Genomic DNA, 23,824 nt, shown 5'->3' on the forward strand with positions numbered 1-23,824 from the left:
TCCAGCCAGCCAATCAGAGACCAGAAAATAACCACAGCCAGGATGAGTCCATACACTAAAGGTGATACGACTGCAGTGGTGGGGTCCGGGTGGATGGAGGGTCTGCAAAGAACTTCACCTCAACACCAGAGGCTGGAGTTCATATCCACACGTTTACCTGAGGCACAGGTGACGGTGACGCAGTGGAAGGAACAGGTCCTTATCTGCGATCTGATATCTAACCCTGCTGACTGGGCTGGTCTCTCTATTCATCCAAACTTCCTCTGTGGTCCGCCAACTCACATCACCGAGCTGTTTAAGCAACTGGAAACACTTTATTTGGGAATAATTTGATGAAATGTCCTGTTTTCATCATCACTTTGGGAATAAAGTATCCACACAGTATCTCTGCCACACCAATGCTACAAATCCTGTAAAAAACCTGGAAGTAGTTTAACATATTTCCCATTAAATGAACACAGGAACATGTCGGTGTTAATCAGAGCATCCGCACTGAGCTCTGGTTACATCAGTAATCCAGTTTCCCTGCAGTGTTCAGGGAGCAGTGCGAGCAGGCTGTGAGTTTGAAACAGCGATCGTTTGAGTGTCGAACACGACCCTGAGACGTGCGGGATGGACGGGTAACCATCACAAACCAGCTGGTACCTGTCCTCGGAGATGGCGTAGCTGCAGCTCCGCCATGATCCTCGGATCCGACGCCGTCCGTTCTTTTTCCTCCGCAGGAAAGCCCAGCTCAGCATCCGAGGACGACGCACTTCAGCAGATCAGTGCGACGTCTGAGAACACTGCGCCCTTCATCGGACCGCCACAGCCGGATAACAGCGCTGAAGGAAAAGCTCCTCTCAGGTGTTCACTGCCCAGCAGGGGTGTTACCTTACCTGTGTGTGTGTGTGTGTGTGTGTGTGTGTGTGTGTTTGTCTGTAGGGGGACAAAGGCTGAGTGAGGAGGATGGACAATCGAGTGTTTCTGAGCCGTGAGTCAGTTTGCAACGATCCTGCTCGCCATCAGCGTGGGCCCAGATCTGTACAGAGCGCGCTCAGACGCACACCTGAGTTCTGCACACATGAAACAGCTGAGTGAACAGAGCATGAGTCAGTGAAAGGTGATGTCTGTAGATGTTCTCTCTTCTCCAGCCAGCAGTACAAAAACCACATTACTGTCACGCTACCAGCAACAGTCGTTAACTTCCTGTCCACTGACACATCATAAGGAGGAGTTCTTCCTGTCATCAGGCTTGGAGGGAATGGGACATGGACCCATCCACACAGGGGGTTTGTCCACACCGAGCTGCTCTCTAGCTCACACTCACAGGCTGAGGAACAGAGAGGAACGAGACAGGGATCGAACCTGCAGCCATCCCATCCACAGATGCCCTGCTCTTCCTCCGGAGCTGCACACTGTGCTTTTGTGCTGTTTCAGGATTTCTCAGCTTCTCTGATCAATCCAACAAAGTTAGAATCAGTTTTCTAAACATGTTTTGGACCATTTAGAAACTGTGCACAAGATTCATGGAACACACGTCACTGAGCAGGAAGTGGAAAACTGTGATGGAGAGCAGCTGTGTTCTTTAAGGGCGGTGTCCTGTAAGGAAAGCTGTTCTGTAGCAGGTGGAGCGGATTACGACGGACTCTGAAGGAACTCGATGGTTTGCTCCATCACGGTGAAATCTGTCAGAGAGCCCTGACAGAAACTGGAGTCTGTGGATCTGACACTGCACTGACTGTTTCCTGTAAAGAAACCAACGAAGCTCAGAGAGCAGGACCAGTCTGTGAACATGACAGGGAGGACCTTTCACTCTGCAAACTGCTCCTAGAGTTCATCTTAAGAGCGTCCAGCTGCTGCAAACACTCATAATGACCCCACTTCCTTACATTAGCTGTACATTTCCTCTCTATAAACAGCACTGTTTCCCCTTGGGCTTCCTGCAGGCTTATCTTTGCCTACAGAGCTGCCATCTCCACGGTGCCAGGCGAATGCTTCATGAGCTCCGATGTTTCTGCAGGACGAGCAGGAGGATCAGCCTGAGGCTCTACAGGTAATCCTGACACTTCAAACACACGAGAATAAACTTCTGATTTTATCTTTTGTTTGGACTCAGCAGCTGCTGAAACTCCAAAGAGCAGCTCGAACACACAGAATGATCCTGTTCATAGATTGGACAGTGAGAAGGTTGAATGATGGTCCTGAAGGATACAGAACATTTTCTCTTTAAACTTTCATTCAAAGCACCAAAGGACCTGATTGGTTCCTCTGTGCCACAGCGCTCCACCATTATCCAAAAACCCCCTGAAATTAGCAAATTTCATGGAAACTGCCTCAAAATAAACCCGATGAAGAGCATAAACAAGTGAGCTGGGGTTACCTGTCGATCTCTCCCGGCTCGCTGCAGGTGGAGCGGCGGGAGTTTGAAGCCAGCGAAGAAGAGGAGGAAGCCGGGAGCGAGTTGGCGGAGTGGAGGGACGCACGTGAGGAGTACGAGTTGGAGGAAGAGCCCGAGGAGGTGTGGGTGGAGTCCAGAGGCCTGGAAAGCAGCAGTGAGGACGGCATGCACAGCCATGTCTCCAAGTCGGAGAACTTGGAGTAGCTCAGCATCTCCAGGACGCTGCGGGAGGAAGGAGGCGGAGTTACAAAGGAATCGACACCACAACAAGGGATAAACAGGTTAATGAAAACCAATCAGCCCCTGAGAATCGGCATTCGGGCTCACCTTTCCTCTCCCACTCCTGGGATGTCATCTTTCTCATCAGCGGTTTGAAAGATGCAGGAAGTCCGGGAGTCACGCGATGACAGCAAAACACAGGAGTTATCAGAATCCACGGACATCTTCGGCCATATCTGCGGGACATCAAAGATGGGGATGGGAGTTAAAAAAACAACCTTCAGACAGGTGTGCAGCAGCTCTCTGTGTACCTGGTGTTTCCCACTCAGACTTCTGTATGCAGCTTCCCGGGGTTAGACACGTGTTTCTGCAGGTTAACCTGTTTGTGTGCGTTACTCCTGCCTGACCTGTGACTGCATGTAGGCCTGCACTCTCTAAAAGGTCACAGTGTACAAAAGTCTCACCTGGTTAAAGAAATGTTAAATACGTCTTTTAAAAAACTGCTCAGTACCTGATGATGTAGCTCCTAATAGTACATAAGCTACTTAACGTTAAGTTGTTTCTTACTAAGGAGTTAGCTATCTGTACCTCGCTATCTGATGATGCAGCGGATTTGTGGACTGGTCTATAAAGAAATTTGCGACTTGGCAGCCATCTTGAAAGGACTACAGACAATTTTTTTTAAAATTTACTATCCCTGTTTAAAATTCTCCTACAAATTTACTCTGGTAATAAAGACTTGTTACTTAAACGGTAGCTTGTAGCATTGGCTTGTTAGTTGGTTATGTAGCTTTTAACACTACTTTGGTAATTGTGTTAGCTGGTGAACTAGTGTTAAGAAACTTGTTTTCATTAATTAGTTATTGCAGAATTACAATATTCAGAATGTGGAGTTGTAAGTTGAATTAGCAGATAGCTAGCTTTATCATCTTATAAATTAGCTGTTTAATTAGTGATGCTGCTTGTTACTTTGGTAGACAGTATCTTATGGGTCAAACCAGTTAGTTGGTTAGCTGGTAAGTGGTGGTAACATTCACACTGTATGGCATATTAGCCAACATTAGAATAGAATAGAATAATTCTTTAATTGTCCCACAAGGGAAAATTTGGTTTAGCTTGTTTGTAATGCTTTGTTCATGCTGTTAGCGAGCATAGTGGAAAAACTGGTTAATGGAGAGCCAGCCATGTTGTCGTGGCAACCAATGAGCCGTACCACTGTATGTGTAAAATAGGCTCATTTAAAGTTTGTTTAGAAAGAAGAAACTTCCGATAAGTGATTTTTCATCTAATCTGAAGACTTCAGTCAACTCTCAGTTTACTCTCGGTGGGCTCAGCCTACGCTGGCTGTTAACGCCTTACAATCAGCAGTTTGTTAGCAGGACTACAACTTGTCAGCTTGTAGTCCTGCTTTGCTAATCTTGGTTGCTGTTAACGTTGCCAAGGAAAGCTGAGGGCTTAACATTACTGCGAGGGCGACCTCTCGCTGCCCTTTTTAGTAATTACTTGAATTTGAGGACTTATCCGAAGTTTCCCCGGTAACTGTCTGTGGGCGCCAAACGCGAACGTGCGCTCGCGTGCGTCAAACACAGACACGGCGCAGCTGCGCGACCACACGTGGCTGATCAGCGGCGCGAGCAGGAAGCACCGGCGGGAGTGATTAACGCCGACTTCCTGTCAGCAAACGCTGCCCAAACAGGCCGATGTTCGCGCACGCAAATTCTACCGTCTCTGTCCTCGCTCTGCTGCGCGCGGGTCCCCCGTCCTCCTCTTCTTCTTCCTCTTCTGCTCCCAGCACAGGGACATCTGTTCGGGCCGGGATCCCGCCTGGAAACGTGTCTTTGTCCTACCCCGTGTAAAACATCCCAAAATACAGGCAGCCAGGCCGGAGCGGCTCACATTTCACTGCGGTCAACTCTGCGCACATCTGGAGCACGGCCGGGCCTCAATACTGCTGCGACTGCCACTCAGACAGCCAGAGCCCAATTAACTGGGAGGAGTGAGGAGGAAGAGGGGCCCAGGGAGAGATTCAGTATCTCCCTGTTCATCTGTTTACTTCAGCCGGAGGAGGGAGGAGGGACAGACAGGAGGAGGAGGGGATAAAGGAGGACCGAAGGATGAAGTTAAGGACGGAGGAAAGAGGAACTGAGACCACAGCAGGGAGTAAATTAAAGGAAAAAGATGAAGGGGAAAGCAAAACAAAACATGGAAGAAGTTATCAAAGGGAAGAAATCACAAAGAGCAAAGAAGGGAGGAATAAAGGAATGAGGGAGGGGAAACAAGGATGGATGGAAGGACAAAACAAAAAAATTAAAAAAAAGAGGAATGCAGGGAAAAAATAACAGGTCAAAGAAAAAGACAACATTAACTGAAAGAGGAACAAGCAGGGAAGGAGAAGGAAAGATCTGTAAAGAAACAAGAAGAAGAAGTGGGATGAGTTCAAGGAAGGAAGAAATGAATGGAAAGGAAAGGAAGGTTAAATTTAAAAGAAGTGAAGAGAATGAAATGGAATAACAGACAGACGTGAGGAAGGAAGGATTAGCAGGAGGAAGGGGGGATCTATGAAGTGAAGGAAACAAAGAAGTGAGACAAAATGTATGGGCAAGGACAGAAAGGAGTCAAAAAGAAGGAAGGAAGAGAACGAAAGAAAAGGAAGCAGTTAAGCCACAAATGATGGGATGCAAATGAAAAGGGAAAGAGGAAGGATTAAAGAAAGGAGAAGAAAAAGAGATTAAAGGAGGAAAGACATGAGAAAGGACAAGCAGGAGGGAAAGGGTGGGGGAATCCAAACTAAGTTAGAGAAGGAAATAAGGAAGGTCACGAGGAAATGGAAGAAAATGAATGATAAGTAGAAAAGGAATAAGAACATGGAGTATATGGCATTAACCCCAAAAAAAAAAAAAGAAAGGAAGGAAAGAAGGACGAGAGGGAAACTGTAAGGGTGGATGGAGGTACAAAATAAATAAAACCTGAATAAGGACAAAAGGTAATGAGGGAGAAGGAAACAATAAAGGAAACAGCACACAGACTGAATCCGAGGGAGGAACAAAAAGTGAAGAAATAACTGACAAAGAGAAGGAATGAAGGAAAGGTGGAGTGGGTGGGAGGGTGGGAGGGTGTGAGGAGATAAGAGCGGGCAGGAAGGAGGCTGAATGTTTGCTGTAATCATCCCCAATTTAAACAAACAGCCTCTGCAGGTCGAGATACTCGAGTACTCGCCGCCTCACTTCCTGTCACATGCCTGACCAGAGTTTGTAATGCTGAGCTGAGCGTTCGCTCGCGCTGAGCCCGACGCTCAGGCAGCTCAACACTCAGTTTATCACAGTGTGTTCCCCTCGTGGGTCTGTATGATGTCACAGAGAGGGGATGTCCATATTTGGCCTCGCTGATGGGAAACCCCGCCTGAAGTGTGCAGCACCGTTGGTAAACCACCCCAGGAACAAACCTGCTTTGAGTGTATTGGCTCAGGGGGAGGAGCTAACACAGCGCCCCTCTTTAGGCAGCGGGTGGACTGTGGCGGTGACACCGAGGCCCAGAATAAGAGAGGGGGGTTATTATGAACTGGGACTGGTGCAAAGCCGCTCTAGTAGAGAGCTGAAATAAGCAGGTTTTGCATGTCAGATGGGATTCTTTCAGTGGGTTCGGCCCTGAACTCATGCTTTAAGAATTTACTCCAACACCTGCCCACCTGGAGGGGGCGTGGCTCAAAGCAGTAAAGCATTTGTTTTTATCACTTTCATTTGATTCTCATTTAAATGAATTTTTTTGAAAGAACACATAAAATCCTTCACTGTCATGTTTGAGCATCTTGGTCTCCTAGCAACAGACTCCTCCTGTCTGAATCTTTTTGGATGTAAACAGTCAAGTTCACATAAAACCTCTGACAGGACGTTTATTATCGGCTTGTTGTTACTGGGTTTGATCACTGAGGCTTCAGGAAGCTTCCTCCTGCATCATGGACGAGTCTGCGTTGGAGCGATACTTTGATAAGTTCATCGCTAACGTGAGTTTTCATCTTTTCAGCCGCTGGTTTAAAAATCAAATCAGTAAACTGCCGCATTTCAGACCTGAAAATCAAAAGTGGAGAAAATTTCCAGTTTCAAACTGTTTGTTTGTTTATGCTTTGTGTCAGATCTTTATTGTCACATATTCCAGAGAAAACTCTGACAGTCTGCTATTGATGATCAGTAAAGATGAGGCTTCTTCCTCTAATACCTGCGAGTGTTTGTGAGTCGTTCACGGCGCTGTGGAGCAACTTTGGTCCACTCGCCTTCACAGAACTGTTTGAATCCAGACACACGGGAGGGTTTTTTAGCATGAACGCCCGTTTAAGGTCACGCCAAACTGTATCTTTAGATCATGATGTGCTGCTGTTTGGCATCTTTTAGACAGACAGCTTGTGGTTAAGTGATGTGTGGATTCAGCAGCTCAGGGATCAGGTCTGGGTGTGGCAGTGAGACTGAACTCCGTTTTAAAAAACGTGGTTAATGACAGTTAATTCAAGATCATTAATCATCGTTAAATGATCATTTAAAATCGTCTTGCATTTACTCAGGTTATCTTTGTCTGTCATTAAAAATTGAAACGTGTGAGTGTGACAATATGTAAAAAATAAGAAATCATGACGAGAGCATTTTCTCAGCACTCTGCATATTTAGTGTGGAGGCTCTCGTCCAGTCGTCACAGACTATATACTGAAACTAGCCAGCTAACCTGCTAACTACTAACAGTTGGGTGTTAAACTTTAACATGACGTCATAGTGAACAGAGACCAATCATTTCACTGGAGAGGAATTCAGACCATTTTTTGAGTTGGACTGATTTCAGGATGTGAAGGAGCGCGTGGACCTGGAGTTATCGACACTGAGCTTGTTCATGTCTGGACACCACACAGAGCAGAAACATGTAGCACCACGTTAGCACATAGGCAGATTCTCTTGTTGCTGCAGGACCCCAGGAGGACGGAGGAAGTCAGAGAGGAGGTCGGCGAGGAGGAACTGTTTTTCAAGTTATTGCCTGATGAGCTCCTGACACTGAACACGGTCACCTGCGACGATGCAGGTACGACAACAGAGCCGACAACACTCTGCACACGGTGCAATCATGACTGGGTGGAGCGCTGAGCGGTGACCAAGCTGCATCCATATACTGTTAATCCATAACTGCTAATTAGCACTTAGTCATAGTTGGTTTTGGAGCCTTGAGTGGACGTCAGAGGAACTGCAGTTTGTGGTACTTTCAGCTCTGCTGCTCTTGTTCGTGCCTCAGACAGAATCTGTAAGAAGGAGGATCTGACTGCAGAGAGCAGGATTGCCGGCACGAAGTCACCAAACAGCAGCTCCCAGAATTCCTCAGCAGAAGCTAAGCTCATGTGTGCGTCCTCCTCGTCTGAACTGAAGCCCCTTCCTGTTAATCCCGGGACCCCGGCGGACCCTGAGACACTGAAGGAGAAGCCATCGAATCTCGTCCCAGTGATATGGTATCACCGCAGAGATCACAGTCTGCTTCTGTGTATGAGCGCACTGTCCAATGACGGCTCTGCGGCTTGAACATGCAGCTGTGACTCTTGTGTTTTTATGTGTTTGCGTGCAGTAACGTCATCTCCACGGTGGACCTGGGCTGCAGTTTGGACCTGAAGTTCATTGCTCGCAGGATGTGGAACGTAGAGTACAAACCACAGGTGCAGAGACCTGAACGCGTGATCTACGTGGAGACATAATGAGCCCGGCACTGGTTTTCATTTTCACTGTTTTTCAGACTTTCACAGGGATCATCGCTAGGATCCGGGAGCCAGAAGCAACAGTGACCATCTTCCAAAGTGGGAAAATCATCTCCCTGGGAACCAAGAGGTTTGTCTGGAGTCACATCTCCTCAGACTGTGATGCGGCACGGTGGGTTTCCAACCATCTCCTCTGCTTCCTCTTTCTTTTAATAAGTGTGGAGGAGTCGCGCCTGGCGGCCAGGAAGTTTGCCCGCAAACTGCAGAAGTTTGGCTTTCCCGTGCGCTTCCTCAACTTTAAGATCCAGAACATTGTAGCCTTCTGCCAGACCTTTCCAGTGGATTTAGCAGAACTGCAGAAGGTCCACAGAGGGCAGTGCAGGTCAGGAGATAAGGACTCTGAATGGAGGCTAGGCCCAAACAGGGATGCCGGTTTAAAGCCCAACTTTGACCACATCACGTGTCAGTCAACGCTACTCTGTGCTAAATGATCTGAGACAGATGCTGACTGATGGCACTTACTTTCAAAAGGTCTTTTGTTGAATATGAATCCCATTTTCTGTCTTCGGTCCCCGTGACGATGTTTTAAAGAACTTAAAAGAGGTTCAAGACATGATGTGAAATGTGCAATCACAATCACGGATACTTTGAAGCACTTGTGAAGAAAACATGTAGACAGCATGGTCAGTAAATTCGAATTAAAGCCATTTTTTGCAGACACCGTAGTCCGAAAGTTCCCAGAATTATCCCGGGTACATTTCAGTCAGACTGGATAGTAAACGGCTCTAAACTGGCCAGCTCCCACTGAGCCTCAGAGTCGCCTTTCTCGAATATTTCAGGCTCTCCCACTGTGTCTGCAGCAGCCTGTGTTTTGCTGCGTGCTGCGTAGGAGATCGCTAAACTGTGGAGTGTGTCCTGAAATCATTGTGAAAGGTTTTAGTTTCTACGTCGTGGAAACTGTGAGGTTTTAGTCTGTGTTCTTCTTTCCACAGTTATGAGCCAGAGATGTATAACGGCCTCGTCCTCGACCAGATTACCGGCATCAGAGTGTCCCTCTTTTCAACTGGGTACATAAATGTGTTCGGTGAGCTTGTCCACACGTCACAGTTCAATTATAAATGCTGCCCTCTGGTGGTGAAAGTGTTAGCACATATTAGGACTGCATAAGCAGAAACACTGACCTTTGATTTTTGTGGATGTCCATGAAATATCCTGTGTTACACTCCAGGAGCTAAAACCTGGGCTGAGGTCAATGAAGTCTTTAAAACCATCTGCAGAATCCTGAGAGAGTACAAGAGGGAGCGAACACGCAGCAGAGCTTTGATTCCAAAGCCAAACCGATGTTAGAGGCAGACTTGAATAAACTGATGCATGAGCACCACTGAACTCCACTGTAGCTCCTGATTGTACCACTAGATGTCAGCATGGCTGCAGGCTGCTCTCTGTGAGTGATTTAGAGACGTGCAGCGCTCGCCGTGTACCTCGTGTGTGTTTGCAGGCCATTACTCACTCACAGGTGAGTGGATCACCTGAGAGTGAGCAGGAGGCCTCTGGGTGGACGTGACCCGCTGCTCGCCCATCAGAACGGCCAATAACCTGTACAAACAGGTCACTGCATCCTGATGTCCTCTTAAACAGGTTCGTCCAGAGCAGGTAACGGTTTTTACAACATGCCCTTCATTACATCACTCAACATTCAGTCGGCATGGAGCTCAGACTGGACGGTTTGGGGGTTTGGTCGAGTTTCCATCATAGTGCATGCTGGGAAGTCTACTGGGATCGACCTTGTTACCTGACGTTTTACTTTGGTGGGTGTGGCTGTGAGCCTCACCTTTCCTGAGGTGGCAGGAGGTCAGATTCACGATGAGTCATGAAAACGCGTCGTTTGGCGTGTTCTCTGTGACCCGCTGACCGCGGGGATGGAGGCTCTTCCCGTCGTGTCTCCAGGGCTGCATCAGGAGGTGAGGTAATCCGGCCGCTGACACGCCGAGTCTGCATGAAAGCAGTGAATTATGGGAACACTTTCTCTCCTCTGAGCGTCTCTGTGGTTTTCCTTCCCCCCACTCACCGTCTCAGGCTCTCAGACAGTTTCATCTTTTTTGAGTTTCACATTTTTGTCTTTTTCAGGTTTTTTGGAACAGCGACTGCTCATCGAGTGCTCGTGACCTCCTCGCCTCTTTTTATTTGATCTGCTCGAGCTGTTGGCATCCTGTCACTCTCGCTCCATTTGGCTCATGTCTTTCCCTCTCTAACATCCTCGGCTTCCTCTGATCCTAATAATACCAAACAACAATCGTCCTGACACTTCCTGATCTCCCCACTCTCTCTTTCTTCTTCGACATCGATGCTCCGTGTTTGCTTCTCTGTTTCCATTCTCTGTCCAAACACAGGTTATTATATAACAATTTTGTTAACATGGAAAAACCAAAACAAAATAAAATCATAGAGGAAATATGCTCAATTTGGGTATTTTTCAATTTATTATCACAAACTGCCCGATGAGCTTAATTATTGAGTCGCTGCTTTTTAAAAGTTCTGTTTATATATTATATTGCCAGTGACATTTACCACAAACTGAAACAAATCCCCCAACAAATGTTTAAAAACATTTGAAATGAATGAAAATAAAAATAAGAAAACATAAACTGTAATAAAGCTTGTCTGAACAGAACAAACTGTCTGTTTTCTCCCAAAAATCCAAATATCTAAACAACAGAAACATCTTTTGAATGAATGAATCCACGTTTCTGAACTGAGCCGGCAGCAGGAGGAGGTCGGGATCGATGGAGGACATAAAAGACCTTCAGTGATGGTGTTTCATGTTTTTCTAAGTTCTGCAGCTGTAAAGTCTGACAGTTAAATTCAACGTATTTACACAGCACCAAATCACAACAGCAGTCGCCTCAAGGCGCTTTATATTGTACAGTAGACCCTACAAACATACATACAGAGAAAAGCCCAACAATCATATGACCCCCTATGAGCAAGCACTTTGGCGACAGTGGGAAGGAAAAACTCCCTTTTAACAGGAAGAAACCTCCGGCAGAACCAGGCTCAGGGAGGGGCGGGGCCATCTGCTGCGACCGGTTGGAGTGAGAGAAGGAAGACAGGATAAAGACATGCTGTGGAAGAGAGACAGAGGTTAATAACAAGGATGATTCAGTGCAGAGAGGTCTATTAACACAGAGTGAGTGAAGAAGAAACACCCAGTGCATCATGGGAATCCCCGGCAGCCTACACCTACTGCAGCATAACTAAGGGAGGATTCAGGGTCACCTGGTCCAGCCCTAACTATATGCTTTAGCAAAAAGGAAAGTTTGAAGCCTAATCTTACTGTCCTGATAAGCACTGAAGTTCATTTAGATAAAGCTTCCAGATCTCTGCGAAAAACAAGAGCCTGGAGGTTGGCCATCTTCTGGAAGCCTGCCGATGGGCAGCACACCTTCTTCTTGCCGACTGAGGTCCTGTTAACCTAACGTGGTTCTCTGAGGCGTTTGGAAACTTTCTTGGAGTTTCCTGATCCCAGCAGAAAGTTACCTGAGAGGTTGCGGGACTGTCAGGTGACAGCAGGACATCAGCCTGGATCAAACGCAGGTAAGAAGGAGCTTTTTCGAGCAGACACCACACAATGAGCATTTAAATTGAACCGAACAAGCACTTTTTGAAGTTTTCTCCAGTGAATTATCAGTAAACTTGTGGATGCCATAAAGTTCCTGCTCCTTGGTGCTTTGAGGCCATTCAGTGGTTAGCGTTAGCTTCTGGTTTACCTCTGCACACCTGCATGTGCAGAATGCGTTCATGGAGATGCATCTGAGGCTGTGACACATGTCCAAATGTTTCTGAAAATTCAGACTCCACAAGTTTTTTCTTCCTCCTGTTTCCAGGCTTCAGCAGTTTGGCCGCCTCGCGGGGCCGCTGCTGTGACTGCACACTTTTAGTCAAAGGTTTTTTTTAGGAACCGGGAGCTGTGAAGGTGCAAAAATGCAAAGTCAACTTTTCCACTTTGTTGTGAGCCAAACAACATCAGCATGTAGGATTACAAAGCACACCTGTATTCACAGGAAGGAAAGCACGAACTCGGAGCTGTGAGCTCCAATAGCTGCTAACTCACCACTTTACATGCACGGCCTGCAACCATCTGTTGTACAGAGGAAGCAGGGGAGGACGTCTCCGGAGACTCGGGTCCAAAGCAAATAGCTCACATCATCCCTGACCCAGAAACGGATCTGGGAAGGAAGTGATTTAGCACTCGGGCGCCGTGCCTGGATGAGTGTCCCAAAGGTCAGGAAGAAAAATCAATCAACCTCCGAGGCTTCATTAGACACCTCGTTTCGCCCCAATTGCTTCATCTGAGCAGGAAACGAGAACTTAAATCATTTCCACACGAGCTGAAGCTGAGAGTTTAAGTCGTCTCCTCGTCCAGAGGTCATAAAACTTATAAAACTGATCTCCTAGAAGCAGAAAAGTGCCTGTGTCAGATTTATGAAGCAGTTTACTGTAAAACTCTGTCATGGTGAAGTTTCACTGGCAGGATAAAGCCTCATCTCCACTCCCGTCTTTACCCGTGAATCAGCACAGATGCTGAACCCAAACTGCACACGTGGGAGCCTGAGATGATGTGAAATGACCGACTTCAGGCAGGGTTCTCCCCTCTGGGTCTCAAGACCCCTCTGCTCTGAATCAAGGGGCTCATCGGGGGGCTGAGGCCCTGCTGTGACCCCTCATCTGCAAACGCCTTTGCAAAAGTCTTTCAAGGGCTGAAAATAAGGCCAGATGTTCCCAGCTGCTGTCAGCAGGACACAGACTGCAGTCGCTGCCGTCTCAGAGGAGAAGCTGACATTCCTGCAAATAAAAACAAGGAGCTGCTTTTTGTCTGAACTGTAGCATCACATGAAAGCAGAACAGGCCACACGTCTCCACGCTCAGACATCCGTCCTGCTCCAGTAATCCTAAAAAAGCTGTTCTCTCTTCCTCTCCTGGTTGGAGACAAACTTTATCCTGCAGTCAGCAGAAAGCAGCAGACTGAAGTGGATCTCGAACTTTCCCTTTCTCCTAATGTGGGCTGCACCTGCAGGGAGGCTGCTTCACATGAACCTGCTGTTCCAGATGTTGACCTGCAGACTTCCATGAGGTCAGAACCACAACCACCTGCTGACAGCCAATCACGTAACACGCTTACTAACTTTGAAAAGAAGTAAACCTGCACCGGTGTGGTCTGTCGCTCCCTCAGGGTTTCTGAAAATGCCGAGGATTAAAAAACAACAACAACAAAGCAGTGCCAAAAACTCTGAGGCCTGTACACTGTTAATCAAACATATTATTTCTTACTGCCTCACAGAACTTTTATGTGGGAATACTACTTTATTTTAATTAATACTTTATTTTAAGGAAAATTACAGTTTCCTTTAAAACACATTATTTAACATAATTTTGGTTTAGTCTTGCAGCAAATGAGCTGAACATGAAATAAAACAGTCCAGACTTCAGAATAATCACTATCAATTTCCTATCGGCTGAAGAAGTTCAAAATCTTAATAAATAATAATCAAGTATGTAGATGGAAGTAGGTGTAAAGTTATTATGGCAGCTGTGGCATAAACCACCTAATCCATTTGTTAAGCACTGTGAATAAATAAATAATTGCTGTATTAAAAATGTAACGTTGGTGGATACGAAGTTAACATCTTGTAAATAAAATGCAATCAGTGTTCAAACTAGCACTGAATGAAACGTGCAGTCATCCACAGCTAGCTGTCAGCTAGCTGACTAACGGCATCCATGTTAGGTCGTTATCTTTGCTTTGTGCCACCAAATGATGATTGGCCCACATTAGCATTTAGGATTATGTTACGTACGGAGGAAATATGGCATGCTAGCAAGTAGCATTCCTTTAGTTTCTATTCACACAGACATAATTTTGTTAGCAATTATGTTAGCAAGCAAGCTGAGGCTGAAGAGAAGCTAGCTATAACGTAGCTAAACTGCATAAATCTGGTGATGGTTAGCGTGTAACACTACTAAGTTAAAAGATTAGCCCAAGGAGCTTGGATGAATTAGCCAACCTTATCTAAAACAGGACTTTTTCCTACGTGAGATAGTTTGTCCGCATTAACAGGAACGTTAGTGATAGCTAAGACTGTTCCGCTTCTGAAACTAACTAATGAGATCTCCATAAATCCACTGAACATCACTTTATTTAATTTAGCTTACTTGATACCCAACATAGCAGCTAGCAGGCTGACCTTAGCTTGCTCTCCATCGCTGTCTGTGTGAATGCACATCAGTTCATAGTGTTGTCCTCTTGTGGAGTCTGTGCTGTTGGTGATGTTTGCGATCACTGGATTGCATTTTAAAGCTAACGTTAGCAGTGTTGCTCACTGTTGTAAGGCCTTTGGGAGCACAAACACTGCATTCTTTGCATTCTTCACATAAACACAGAAACACACACAATTAAAATATTAAAGTTGAATAAGTGACTGAGTTTGAGCATTTCAGGCCCTTTGGTCATGTTTGGACGAGTGGACGTGAGTCTGCTCAGACGGTAAACAAAGTTCAGCTGATTGGTCCCAGATGTTGACATGAGTTTGCAGCTGCAGCACGGAGGCTTCCTCTGGGACCAGAGCAGAAACACAACCCTGAATGTTCACATGCGAGCTCCCGCTCTCACTGCCGATGTGGAGGAGCTTTAACTCGTCGGGGTGAACGCCGGCCGGGGCAGAGGTGCTCTGGAGGAGTCTGGAGTCCCAGTAAGTAATGGTAACCATCAGGTTTTTTCACCATGTGTGCAGTATTTTTCACTTTTTGTGAGTATTGTTTTTATTAGTCACACTTTCCAACTGCCTCAGCTCTTCAGACCTGGAAGCTACGTCTTAACCCTTGTCTGATCCTGGCAGTGCTGCTTCACGTGACACGTTTAGGGCTCATCTGTAGCTGGACACACATGACCTGTCCAAACAGGCTCTGCACAGGTGTGTTTCTGTCACAGGTGTAAGAAGGTGACGCCTTTTTTAGAGTCAAATGTGTCAGAGCAAAGAAAACCAGCAGCCTTTTCAGATTCCAGATGTTAGACTGTGTTTTAAAGACAAATGTGGGAGTGGGAGTAGCTGTGGGACAAACAGACAGGAGAGCAGCTGAAGGGAGGAAAGAGTTAAACCTCTGCTTCCTCCTCGGGTAGGAGGTGGTATGGAGGGGTGGGTGTGGCGGCGGTGGTGGGGGACCTCTTCTTCTATTGATAGCCACCTTCCCCCCGTTTATTCCTGCAGTGAGGACGATGCAGAGCAGCGAGCCAGAGGAGGCTCCACGCCGAGGAGACCCCGACCCGCTCAGACTCGAACCGGCGCTCTGAGGGATGGACGGCTGCTCGCTGACACAGTAAGTGCTCCCAGCTTTCCCGTCTCCACAAAATCACAGCAACAGCCGGGACTCCATCAGGCTTCGTTTAGTCACGCAGGCTGCTGGAATGTCGGGAAAGTCCTGATTTCAGGGAGGAACGTTAAAGCCTCCTGCTCTCTCTGTGGAAGTCAGGCTGCAGGAACGGCTGTCTGCATTTTTAAAGCTGCTTCTTCTGGGATTTTATTTTTCTTAAAGCAGATTTCATTTCACACTGTGTGCTGTTGTATTAACAATAATGTTATTTCTGCATCGCAGCAGCTTTCAAACACAGAAACAGCCACAGACGGTCTGTGTGCTGCAGCTCCAGCAGTGAGTCAGTCCCCACAGACTCACACACAAACACATTCATTTCCCCTTCATCACACCTGTACAGGGGAGAAGAGGCGGCTGTAACTCACCTGTGTAAAAGCTTAAAGTCTGACTGACAGGTGGGTGGTGACACAGCATCACCTGAAGAGCTCAGGCCCATATAGTCTCAGGCCGTGTCTTTACAGTAACGAGCACCTCGAGGCGATCGTTGTTGTGATCTGGCGCCATACAAACTAAACTGACCTCTGCACCGTGTTTGTGCTGTTGGAGCAGTTTTAAGGACATTACCTGACCAATAACATGGCTGCTGCGAGGTCGCTGCACACAAAGAGAGAAGCAGACGGTCGCAGCTTCAGCTCATTGAGGTTTGCGGCATTCGTTCATGCACAGCTGTCTGAGCTCTGCACTCTGATTGGACCGCTGCAGAGGGATGAATCTGCTGTGACGTCCGACTCCTGGGAAGGTTGTGGTAGCACACCTGAACCATGGAGACCAGCAAACCGCCAAAACTTCTACTTCTGTAGAGATGCTCACACCGACCATGATCAATCAGTTAATCATCATTAGCAGCTCTCGTGGCTTCTTACCCTCCAAGTGCTTATGAGAGCAGTGAGGACGCTGTTGTTGTTCTATATCAGAATATTTTTAAGATGATTTTTTTATCATGAAACCTTAAAATTTAAAGAGGCTGTGCTTTGCACTTGTCCTGACTCCAATCAGAAATGGTTCAGTTAGAGGTCTCTTATCTCTGATCTAATATTTCCACATATTTCTGCAGTGATTTAGTGTGAGGTGTGTCAGATTATCAGCTGTAGAGATGTCTGCTTCTCTGGACTGTGGCAGGTCTAAATGACACTGCTCTGCTCAGAGCATCTCTCGCAGTCACTCTAACGTGTCTTAATGATAACGAGCTGAGCTGCAGGTTTGTGTCAGAAGCTGCAGCAGAAAAAGTCGTTGATTAGGAGTGAAAATGTCTCGGATTCAGCTGATAATGAGGTTACAGCAGGGCCGGGCCCTCGTCACGCCTCACATCATTTCCTGTGGTCTTTCATTTTCAGGCTGCTCTCCCTCTGCTTCACGTTAAGGCTTCGTTTACAGCAGAGGCCCTCGCTTCGACCTGGAGAGACAGATGTCGTCACAAAGTGTGTCAGCGCCTCAACGAGCCGCTGACGCTTTGTAACATTTAATCTGTGAAAGTCGTTAGTTTGGCCTCGTTTCCACTTTAATAGCAGCTCTGGAGCTCAGACCCAACGACCCGTGTGATCCCAACCTGTCCTCCGGTGCTGCACACATGGTCAGAGGCTGAAGTCAGGTGACCATGAAGGGAAGGAGGCGTTGATGTGTAGCAGCTGTTTATCTTTTTGTCTGATGGTTTTAAACCAGCTGTGGAATAAAATACCTCAATAAGTGTTTCATAAAGACTCAAAGTGTAACAATATCAGACGTAAACCATGTTTTTATGTCTTTGATGTAACCAAAAACGTATTTCTGACTTCACAGCTAGCTGTTCTCTGATTGGCTGATCCCTGACACCTGCATCAAGATGGCTCACCTGTTCCTCGCCAGCAAGATCACAATGCCCGATGACCTCCACGGCAAAGGCGGTGGTGGCAGGGTTCCCCGGAGCGCCATGAAGGTGCCGCCGTCCATCTCCGCCGAGAAGCTGAGCCGGGACAAGCCCAGGAGGGATCGTAGGGTCGTCGTGACGACGCACGTCCCGCACGTTAACGAAGTCCAGCTTACAGCGGCGACGGGTGGCGCCGAGATGTCCTGCTACCGCTGCACCATCCCGTTCGGCGTGGTGGTCCTCATCGCCGGCATCGTGGTGACGGCGGTGGCCTACACCTTCAACTCCCACGGGTCCACCATCACGGTGCTGGGACTGGTGCTGCTGTCTGTCGGGCTGGGGCTGCTGGGCGCCAGCGCCATCTGCTGGAAGGTCCGACAGAAGAAGAAGAAGGACAAGCGACGGGAGAGCCAGACCGCCCTCATGGCGAGCCACGGGTACTGCGTGGTCTGAGCTCAGACCGCTGAAGCGAATAACAACACAAACTAACAGGAAGTGAGACGCTTTACAAACTGCAGAGACCTCGCTGTGCCGTTTCCTCCTGCAGCTGACGCGAGGACGACCGCAGATGTTAAAGTGAGACGAGCAGAGCGAAGGACGCGTCTCGGACAAAATAATAATAATGATGGAGACGCCTTCATCAGCTGGAGCTGTTGGATGAGGAAAAGCTTGCTTTAGTGCTGACACAAAGAGATAAATAACAAAATAACACGTCATTAATTTCACAAATATGTTGATAATCCAATAATTTTGTTCATTTTTCAAGCAAAAATTCAGAATATTTTCAGGTCCCAGCTCCTCAAATCTGCCCGATTTCTCTGATTTATCTATCGTTGAGGTTGTGGAGTACCAACATGTGAACCTCCAAACACCCACCCTGCACTGGGGGCCCATCTCGGTGTTAGGATTAGAGGAGCTCTGAGCCCGGACAGGCGACCCGGTGGGTGCTCAGAGGTCTGGGTAACAAAATCAAAGCCCCTCAGGTCCTCTTCCTTATTGTTGGAGCAGGTAAATGGATTCGATCTAATTATTGCCAAAACATCAGTTTTCTCAAAGACACAACTTAGCAGGTTTGTAGTTTCCACACAGGACACGTTAGGATTACTGCTGATGCTTTTATTCTGAAAGTACCTGCAGCTGTTTTAATAACATGAACCTTTAAATGTTCGGCTTCAAAAAAATAAGAAGAATTGATTCATTAAAAGCCGCCGATCAGATGTTTGGATAATATCAGTGTTTAGCTGACAGCTTCGTAAAACTCTCATTTATGATGCACAGTATGTAACTAAAGCTGCTAATAAGCTATAAAAGACATTTAAAGGTACTCTAACGTAGAAGTTTCTCTGAGTTTGTATCTCTCATCGGTCTAATTTGTGGCCTCCATCCGTTTCCCCGGGACACACAGAGCATTCCTCTCGGTGGAGATTTCATCCTTGGTTTGATGTTTGTGGGTGAGACTGGAGATGTGTTTCCCTCTGATGTTGGGTTCAGACTACGGGGGGGTCGGATTAGACGGTTTTGCGTCACACTGGGTCATTAGCATGTCACGAACATAAACATAGCTGCTCGCTGTGTTTCACAACCTGATAAAAGTGTCTGCACACGAGGACCGAGGGACCAACACAAACGTAACCATGTGCCGTGGCGTGCACGGCAGAGCTCTCAGACCGCCAAGGTCGACTTATCTGTGTTTCCGTCTGAATCTGAAAACCCATTAAAAACCAACGAGGCGACTCAGGGCGGAGTCTTAACGAGATTAATGACTGACGTGAGCAGATCACTATCCCAAAGTCAAACCGGACTCCATGATGTTCTCCCTACGAACAGCGTGAAGAAAAACGACCTCCTCGCCAATTTATCCCGTAAGAAGTTTATGTCAGATTTTGTCGTAATTATCCCAGGAATTCTTCAGTTATGGCCGTAACAGCGAGTTGGACCTTTATCGCTAAATTTATTAAGCGTTAACAATTCCCATCCAATCCTGCGTTATCATGTTCATAATAATGAAACACATGGACTACCTGAAAGAATCCGCCTCCAGGCCTCACCTGTCGCCGCCTTTATCGTTTTACATGAGTGGCGCCTTCTTGGAGGTGAAACTCGGTGGGGTTCCCTCTGTGGAAGTGGAGGAGACGAGATCCTCAGAGAAAGAGCTCCGCCTGGCTCGTCCGAGTGTTTCCCACTTCATCCACAGTGTGGAATCGTTGTGTGTGTCATAAACCATCAAATCTTCAGCGCTTCGCGTCTCTGCGTTGGGGCTGATGTCGCTCATATCGTGGAGTCTGAACCCAACACGGTGTCCTGACTGAGCGACGTGCAGTGCTGAGGTCACAAATAGACCGATTCCTGACATGCATGCTACTCTGTGTGTTTAGTGCACTATGATGCAGATGTATCCACTGTATTAAAGCTGTTTAGCTCCTATTTATTCTGTTGGTGGACGTGTTCGTGTAAAATATTTGTTCTATTAAAGTCAGCCAAACCACACCACTGCTCTTTCATTTACTCACTGAGGATCTGCTTTGCAGAGCAGGTTTGAGACACACCACGGGGCTAAATTTAGCTATGTTTATGTTGCCTAGCATCCCAAAGACACACAGCCAGTTAATAAAGTGAGGAAGGGCTGGGCGGGGTTGCATCATCTGGACCAGGAGCTGGTGGTGGCGGTGATGACGGGTAGTGGTTACAACGCGTTGTCACTTCTGCAGTGCTAACTTTATCTCTGCTGGGGTGCAGCATCCTGGGAATGTGGGTGGATTGGGGGGAGGGACTGGAAAGAGAGATGAGGGGGTGCAGAGTTGCATCACCTCAGTGGCTCCTCGGTCTCATTCCTGAGGACACTTTGGAGGAGGTGCAGCTCCTCCGTGAGCCTGACGGAGGGTGAAAATAGAAGCAATCTCAGAGGACGTAGACACGTTTAACCCCCAGCAGCAGATCAGCACCTTCCAATGATCACACGTCGCTTTCACAAACATGGCCGACAGTTTACCACGGAGGTCGTTACAGCGCCTAAAACCTGCGACCTGCTGTCCTGAAAACACATCAGCTGACACACACAGCTGGTAAAACTCACGTAAAGCATGCTATTTAAACAGCATCAGCCGGGCGACAGCTTAACTGCATCTGCAAGCTGCTTTGCAACCCAGCTCCTGATTTACTGTCATATCTGCTGCTCTGTTCAGTACTTTATCCTACGACACAGCGACTGGCACGACCAAAGCGAAGCTTGCAGTTTCACGGCCTTTGAAATGAAGACGGGACCAGGTTTGGTTCCTTTCCTCAAAGGAACCAAACCTGGCTTATCAGAACTGCGATAAGACGGAGCCAGTCTGTGATTAATGGTCAGGCTGGTATAATCAGGCGATTGATGGATAAATAATAATGTGATAAATAGAAGAACTCTTCAATTATTATAACCAGAATAAAACCAGCTGAGTCGAGTCTCCTGTTGCAGACTGACTCACACTGACTGCACCCTGTTGTCAGCGTCTATAAATTGGGCACTAATTATTACAAGTCTGGGCCAGTCGACTGATCGTTAGAGACACACCGCCTCCCACCAGGCAAGCTTGTTGCATGCTCTTCTTCTCGGTGACCAGAATCAGTTGAAATAAACAGCAACACATCTGCCAGTTTTTTCTGAGTGACGGAGGGACACTGCAGCACTTTCCACTGCATGCCTTTCACCTGTGTGGCCATGCCTCCCTATGACTGCAGATGAACAGTCGTCTCTTGAACATGCACAGTGATGACGTACTGATCGTGGCTCCGGTCCGTTTTCTGTCGTCATCTTTGGCCTCTGAAGCTGTTCATGTGCAGCATGAAGCTTTAAAGTCAGTTTTAAAGACTCGGTGTGACTACAGCCCACGGGCTCAGATATCTCACTAACCTCGTGCAGTGGACGTCATCTCAGATGTTCTCCCAGCAGAAGTTTGTTCAGTTTGTCTCTGACCATCAGTGACCTTCAACATGAAAAAAGCAGAGCAGGAATAATTCATAAAATCAGATTTAATAAGCAGATTTTGGCCCTGACTGAATTTTATATCTGCCAGTCACACACTTACAACTGTTTAAACTGCTCAGTGTTTCAGGCGTTTAGACTCCCTGGAGTCCCGGGCAGAGTGGAGACATCACGTATCAAATAATCTGTTATCTAGTTCAGTTTAGTTTCATTTGCTTTTTGAATTATATCCAAATCAGGTGATTTCCCCCTTAAATAAACAAAGTGAAAAAGTGAAGATTACTCTGAGAGGGAATGTTAGAAACGAAGGATTCCTGTTTATGTTGACTTTAATGCCTTCTCAGGCACAATCTGCTGCATCCTTCCTGCGATTTCTGCAGAGTTCTGGATGTTTACGTGCTTTCAGTTTGGTTTATTTGTCACAGAGACGATTAAATCATCCTCATTGGCCTCGCTGATGTCTGACCCTGATTCTGATTGTCAGAGCTTTGTGTCTCAGGCTGTGTGAGGACGGCTCAGAGGGGAAATGCCAACCCTTCCCTTCCCCTAACACAGTGACCAGCGGTGTAACTCAGCGGCAGCGTCCCTGCTAAAAACACACCCCAGACTCCCGGCCGGAAAGGGCCTGGCACGCAAAGAGCCGGGAATCGGCACGGTTGAAAGGATCGGCCGGAGAACAGGAAGGAGTTTCTGCTCGAACACACCCTCTACCCAAACTTTGAACTAATTCCCAAAAAGGCGTGAGACTGCTCTGTCTTCAGAGGAGAGTCAAGGTCAGCCGAAGAGACCGAGTCAGGAACCATCGGGTCAGATCCTGCCGCTGGAATGGCTTTAAAACTGTGGAAATTATAAAACCAGTGAAACTCTTTCTAATCTGTATAAGTCAAAACTTTTCTAGTCCTTCACCACTTTGACCAGGTGTCCTGATCACATGACCCACCTAGGCTTACAGCTACATTTTAGCCAGCAGTGAATCAAATGGTTTAAAGATGTAAAAAAAGTTTGTCTGCATGTCTCTGATGGTGGTGTGCAGGTATGCGGTGTATACGCAGGTGGGTGTGGGGCAGTTTTAACTTGCTCCTGAGGTGGAACGACAGCTCCCACCTGGTTTGTGCTGCCAACACGAAACGAGGAGGCTCGTTAGCGCGCGAGCTCAGAGTGTCGGCAGGTGCGATTACCTGTCAGCAGACGTGCTGCAGCTGCTGCTGACAGCCCGCTGATCGCTAATGAGGCCGGCTGTCAGTCAGAGCCGAAGCCTTCCCGCTCCCCGCAGCAGAGTCCGGCTAAAACTGGAATCTGACGGGAACGCTGGAGTCATCGGAGGACTCGGTGCCGCGTTATAAAACTCAGCCATCCAGAAATATCTGAGTGTGTTCACCGTTTCCTGCTAATTATCCACCTACGAGCAACAGGTAGAAAAAACAGTCAGCATGATTTAGCTGATTATTCTCTGCTGGGAAAACTGGAAAAACCGTCCATCACGGACTGCATCCATGTTTTAAAGGTTACTGAACACTAACGAGGCGTCCTCGTCTCACACGAGCAACACAACAATGCAGCGATACCAGACGCGACTGCGCCCGAGCCTCAGGCTGGTGCGTTAGTAACCCCCAGTGTGGAGCTCACACTACAGCAGGTCCACAAGTCAAGGCTGAAAAAGTTTAATAAAAGCCAAAAAAGGACACAGTTACGTCCATAAAAGGACTTTTTATGAACATATTCAAGCAAAAGTGTGATATTAGTCCTTAAACCCTCTGAGTCCTGTGACATCATCAATCAGAATATGTCATTTATGGTTTTATCACATTTTGACATTTCTCTGAATTTATTTGGACTTTTTTTCAGCATTTAGATTGATCAGATTTCTGATACTGAGAATAACTCCTGTGTGTAATGTTGGGAGTAGCTGCGAACACATCACAGTGATGACCGATCTCTCCCTCCACTCACACTTTGACTGTATCCTGTTAAATGTGATTTTTATTGACACGGGTTCATTTTTTACATTTCCATTATGTCTGTATTGAAAACAAAGATTTAAACGAATAAAACAATTGTGAAACGTGACAGGAGACATTTTTAACTCGTCTCCTGAGGTTCTGTTTAGAAGCTGCTGTATTTGTTTGGATTGGGAAGTGGAGGCTCTGTGGAGCTGCGAGGCCTGGAAATGATTTTGAACTGTGAAGGTTACGAGGTTAAGTCTTCATATCCTTCTCTGCTGGTGAGCAATATCCACTCATCCTTCCAGGCTGACTTGAAAGGAAGTCAGTTTATTACACT

General features: G+C 47.0%; 3 protein-coding genes across 7 annotated transcripts in view; 2 read left to right on the forward strand and 1 right to left on the reverse strand.

The window, feature by feature from the left end:
* Window positions 1–5,480, reverse strand: part of ankfn1 (ankyrin repeat and fibronectin type III domain containing 1) — a 77,871-nt gene extending 72,391 nt beyond the window's left edge. For 3 of the 4 annotated variants that reach the window (XM_039616181.1, XM_039616182.1, XM_039616179.1), the window contains exons 1-3: window positions 4,323–5,480; window positions 2,708–2,835; window positions 2,363–2,602 (exon numbers count right to left, since the gene is read on the reverse strand). In XM_039616181.1, the coding sequence (XP_039472115.1) occupies window positions 2,363–2,602; window positions 2,708–2,823 (356 nt within the window). In that variant the 5' untranslated portion in view covers window positions 2,824–2,835; window positions 4,323–5,480. Of the gene's footprint in view, window positions 1–2,362; window positions 2,603–2,707; window positions 2,836–2,910; window positions 2,932–4,322 lie in introns of those variants that run through there. The other variant, XM_039616180.1, reaches the window with a different exon arrangement.
* A 941-nt stretch (window positions 5,481–6,421) lies between these two features.
* LOC116315413 (TATA-box-binding protein-like) lies at window positions 6,422–9,717 on the forward strand. Its single transcript, XM_031733708.2, has 8 exons — window positions 6,422–6,599; window positions 7,546–7,657; window positions 7,865–8,075; window positions 8,189–8,276; window positions 8,354–8,445; window positions 8,533–8,697; window positions 9,308–9,399; window positions 9,544–9,717. Exons 1-8 carry the CDS (start codon window positions 6,552–6,554, stop codon window positions 9,660–9,662), a joined length of 927 nt encoding a protein of 308 aa, XP_031589568.1. The 5' UTR covers window positions 6,422–6,551; the 3' UTR covers window positions 9,663–9,717.
* Window positions 9,718–13,351: 3,634 nt separating this feature from the next.
* Window positions 13,352–20,070, forward strand: LOC116315428 (transmembrane protein 100-like). 2 transcript variants are annotated; one of them, XM_039616185.1, is made up of 4 exons: window positions 13,352–15,061; window positions 15,161–15,283; window positions 15,578–15,686; window positions 17,517–20,070. In XM_039616185.1, the coding sequence occupies exon 4, from the start codon at window positions 17,560–17,562 to the stop codon at window positions 18,034–18,036; it is 477 nt and encodes a 158-aa protein (XP_039472119.1). In that variant the 5' UTR covers window positions 13,352–15,061; window positions 15,161–15,283; window positions 15,578–15,686; window positions 17,517–17,559; the 3' UTR covers window positions 18,037–20,070. The 2 variants fall into 2 exon arrangements, with proteins under 2 accessions (XP_039472119.1, XP_031589586.1); XM_031733726.2 differs by lacking the exon at window positions 15,161–15,283.
* The last annotated feature ends 3,754 nt before the right edge of the window (window positions 20,071–23,824 follow it).

Source organism: Oreochromis aureus, linkage group 8 (assembly GCF_013358895.1).
Source record: "Oreochromis aureus strain Israel breed Guangdong linkage group 8, ZZ_aureus, whole genome shotgun sequence".
In the NCBI taxonomy this organism is placed as follows: domain Eukaryota; kingdom Metazoa; phylum Chordata; class Actinopteri; order Cichliformes; family Cichlidae; genus Oreochromis; species Oreochromis aureus.